A 4,199-nucleotide genomic window follows, 5' to 3' on the forward strand; every position below is an offset into this window, starting at 1 on the left:
ATTTCAGAAGCACCATCAGTGACTATTTCGGGAACCTGGTTGATACAATTTTATTGTATAACTATATACAAAAACAACAAAATACAAATGCACTAAATAAAATAATTTATTAAATGCATATTTGCAATTTAAGCACTTAACTAAAATAAGTATTAATAAAATAAATAACTAGAGAAGGCTGACTATAATCAGCTTGCATTCATTTAGTGAGAAAAGCCTACTCTTCACCTGAATTAGAAAAAAAAAGCTCCTCTGGTCTTCAGTGATGCAAGGACAATGATTGAGCGTACACATAATATCTGAGCGAGAGCAGAGCTAATTCATAAATGAACAATGTATATTTAAAAGCACACATCCAGTTTTGTGTGAGTGAAGGAAATCTGCTTGCGAGTGGAGAGATTTGTGCTCGCGCATTTCATGGATCGCGTAACATTATGCTCTTGACATTGTCATTAAGATCACGCTATAGAAACCGCCTAAAATTAAGTATAAAGAGGAGAAAATGGTTTAAGACAGTTTAGATCCTACCTGTCCGATTGCTACCACTTTGTTTATTTAAACGGGAAGTCATCTCAATTATCACCAATAAAGTATGGAGTGCCACAAGGATCTGTCATAGGTCCTCTGCTATTTTCAATATACATATTGCCCCTTGGTAATATTATTAGAAAATACAGGATTCGTTTCCACTGTTATGCTGATGATTGAAATCTGTTAAGACCAGATGAAACTTCTAAATTATTTAAGCTAACAGAGTGTGTTAAAAATGTAAAAGGATGACCAATAATTTTCTACTATTAAATTCGGATAAGACAGATATATTACTTATTGGACCAAAAAACAGTACACAGAATCTCTTGAATTACAATGTGCAACTAGACGGATGTACTGTTACTTCCTCAACAGTCAAAACTCTGGGTGTTATATTAGATAGCAACTTGTCTTTTGAAAATCATATTTCCCTTGTTACAAAAACAGCATTCTTCCATCTTAGAAACATTGCCAAGCTACGAAACATGTTACCTGTTTCTGATGCAGAAAAGCCAGTTCATGCATTCATGACCTCTAGACTGGACTACTGTAATGTACTGCTAGGTGGTTGTCCTACATCCTCAATAAACAAGCTACAGGTAGTCCAAAATGCAGCGGCTAGAGTCCTTACCAGGTCAAGAAAATATGATCATATTACCCCAATTTTACAGTCTCTGCACTGGCTACCTATTAAGTTCTGTATGAGTTAAAACAAGCCCATCGCAAGACATCTGGTGGGGGGGACCTTGGGTGGCCATGTGCCACCACATAGACACGCCCCTGGGCCCCGGGTATGAGACTATCACAAGTGAGAGAAACTCTTCAACTATTAGCATCTTGTTAATGACAGAAGGGACCATTCAAATTATGGCGGGGGTGACATTTCCTATTTTAACAAAAAAATTTTGACAAGATTTAATTATTTTTTCTTTCAAATCAAGGAATCACAGTTGACAGGCTGAAAATATGCCAATGCATATATTTAGGAGATTAAATGTGAGTGCATCACAGTGCAGCTGATCATGTGGTTATAGCTTCACTCTGTTTGTAACTCACACGCTCTATGAAAGAGTGCGACATAGAACATATCATAGAACAGGAGCATGTGGCAATAATAACTTTAATATATTGGTTGAACAAGTTTGGACCGAATCGTTCAAAACAGTTTGCGTCTTGTATAATTTGTACATCGTGAATTATTGCAAAAGATCCAGCCCTGTATGTCTTCTTTGTATCTGACGCACGTGTTTTGCGAATGAGCCACACGCACCTCAAAACTACCTTGCTTAATCAACCATTGATAACTCTAATCGATTACATTTCTTATCAACAATTAATTGATAATTGATTAACTTTAAGCCTAAAAGTCAGTGATCCTTGTATTTAAGGGTAAGATCTTCAGAGAGGGATAACAACTAAAGAATGGAAAGAGTGTGTGAGTGAAGGTGGTTGTGAATGTGTGTAGATGTGTGTTAGTTACAGGATCAGAGAATGACACCATTCCTCTGTCATAGTCCAGATACACTCTCACATACTCAAGGTACTGTTCAACACAAAAGTTAAAAGGTCCAGAGAGTCCTTCCTGATCATACTCCACACTCCAGACATCAGTGTTAAAACAATCACGTCCCTTCTTTTGGTTTGATGCTGTAGTTACTCCAAGAATCCAGACTAAACACCCTTTAACCTCCGCATCCCAGCAGTGTGTTCCTGAGTTAAAACCCTCTGAACCCAGAACACAGGGATACCAGTTAAATCTCTCTGGATTATCAGGAACAGGTTGATTGTTCTCGTTGTTTCTCACACTGGTCAGATCATCAGACAAGACGAGATCTCTATGAGCCGTGTTTGGATCCAGCATGACAGGAGCTGATGAGACACAATCAACAGACCATTTTATTCTGATGTTCATATAACATCATATAACAAGAGTGAAACGTACACAGATGATTATGAATTATGACACTCATCATGTTGAACAAACACATCAGACATTTGCTATACATTTGTTTATCTGTATGTGTGCTCAGATCTTCTGCAGACTCACTGTTCTGGATGATGTCCTGCATCTTCTTCCAGACTCTGAACGGCAGGTTGCCCAAGTAATGTGACACATGAATCAAAGCTCCAGAAGGTGTCTGTGGATCCGGCTGTGATGAGATCTGGACTCTGGAACAACATTCAGGATCAGAACTGTAGAGGCTTTGGATCAGAAGCAGAGAGACTAGAGACACCAGCAGAGTCACTCACCTTTCCATTGAGACCGGAAACTTCTGCAGAACAAACACACCATTGATCATCAACAACTCAATCAATCAGTGATCTGAAATCAGACCTTCAGATAGCAGACGTCACTGGCTTTCATCATCTCCTCCATGTCTTTGTTTGTGTGTGAAAGAGCTGAGATGTGTCTGTTCATCTCCTCCAGCTTCTCCTTCATCATCTGCTTCTTCTGCTCCTCTTCCTCCCTCAGTGCATTGATTGTAGCTTCTTCGTCCTCTCTGAGAAACTGATTAAGCTTCTCAAACTGCTGTTTAATCTGTTTAAGCTGTTTAATCACCAATTGATTGAGTATTTTTATCTGACTTTAAAACATGGCAACCATGTATGAATGAAAGTACATATTTACATACATTTTCATATTAAAAAATAAATATTTGTGGTGGTGCTTGAGACATTCATTCAATGCTTAAAAATAATGAGTTTTAAAAACTTGCTAAAAGTTACAAAAATGTAAAATATTTACATCAGTTTAAAAATGTAAACTTACAGTAGTCAAAGACAGTTTCTATTTTTGAATGTGGACATCCGTCAAGCGTGTTTCCTTGCTTAGGCCTGAAATGCTGGGATCGATTAGCGGGATAAGTGGTGTGGAGAATGGATGGATGGACTTCTTTTTTTGCTCACATTTTCCAACATGTAATATGTACTGTACGTTGTCAACAGCTCAGTGTCTGATTGACCTAATTGCTGAGAGGCTATTGGGCACATTAATTTTATTTATGCTGCCTGTGGTCACCTAAACTAATTTAATGATATCTAAATATATCAGGGGTGCGGGTGAGGGGATGGAGAGCGAGGACTCAATTGCAGGAAAAAGGGCTTTTTTTATTAATTATAAATATAAACAAAACAAACAAAAACTACCCATAGGGGAAAACAGGTAGGCAACCAGGCTTGGCAAGGCTGGACAGGATTTATGTCCATGTTTTGCTCCCTATTTATTCTCCTTGTGTTTGCAGTCCCGTGCAAGTTCTTGGTCGTATCAACCCTGGTTGTTTCTGGTCCTGCCTTGTCCTGCCAAGCCTTGTTGCTTACCTGTTTTCCCCTACGGGGTAGTTTTTGTTTGTTTTGTTTATATTTATTATTAATAAAAAGCCTTTTTTCCTGCAATTGAGTCCTCGCTGTCCATCCCCTCACCTGCACCCCTGACTGTACGAACTCGCCAAAGATGAGGACTCAGCGGAGGAAGGGCTGGCGCCGTCCACCAGCCTCCGCTCTCTCCAGCCCTCTCTATGAACACATGCTCCAGTTCAAGTCCTTGAGCTCCCTCCGTCAACAGGGAGTTCGCCCTGGAGTTCAGCATAACTGCAGAGGGACTGGGGTTTAATGATGCGGCCCTGAAGGACCTCTTTAATTACGCCCTTGATGAGCCCCTCAACTGGTGG

At 39.4% G+C, this 4,199-nt stretch overlaps 1 protein-coding gene across 1 annotated transcript; it reads right to left on the reverse strand.

Moving 5' to 3' along the window:
* Window positions 1–1,391: 1,391 nt before the first annotated feature.
* On the reverse strand, window positions 1,392–2,838 carry LOC107561076 (tripartite motif-containing protein 35-like). Its single transcript, XM_016245420.1, has 4 exons — window positions 2,782–2,838; window positions 2,579–2,700; window positions 2,263–2,400; window positions 1,392–1,417 (listed from the first exon to the last, which is right to left on the reverse strand). Exons 1-4 carry the CDS (start codon window positions 2,829–2,831, stop codon window positions 1,392–1,394), a joined length of 336 nt encoding a protein of 111 aa, XP_016100906.1. The 5' UTR covers window positions 2,832–2,838.
* Window positions 2,839–4,199: the final 1,361 nt, after the last annotated feature.

The sequence above is a fragment of the Sinocyclocheilus grahami genome, unplaced genomic scaffold (genome assembly GCF_001515645.1).
Source record: "Sinocyclocheilus grahami isolate Dianchi unplaced genomic scaffold, SAMN03320097.WGS_v1.1 scaffold757.1, whole genome shotgun sequence".
In the NCBI taxonomy this organism is placed as follows: domain Eukaryota; kingdom Metazoa; phylum Chordata; class Actinopteri; order Cypriniformes; family Cyprinidae; genus Sinocyclocheilus; species Sinocyclocheilus grahami.

What these genes read in the sequence shown, in the direction of transcription:
- LOC107561076 (XM_016245420.1), bottom strand. Translation starts at nt 2,831, where the DNA reads ATGATCAATGGTGTGTTTGTTCTGCAGAAGTTTCCGGTCTCAATGGAA. An exon ending in TTTCCGGTCTCAATGGAAAG is followed by an intron (nt 2,701 to 2,781) that starts GTGAGTGACTCT and finishes ATGTTGTTCCAG; the next exon opens with AGTCCAGATCTCATCACAGC. An exon ending in CTGGTATCCCTGTGTTCTGG is followed by an intron (nt 1,418 to 2,262) that starts GTTCAGAGGGTT and finishes TTGTTAAAATAG; the next exon opens with GAAATGTCACCCCCGCCATA.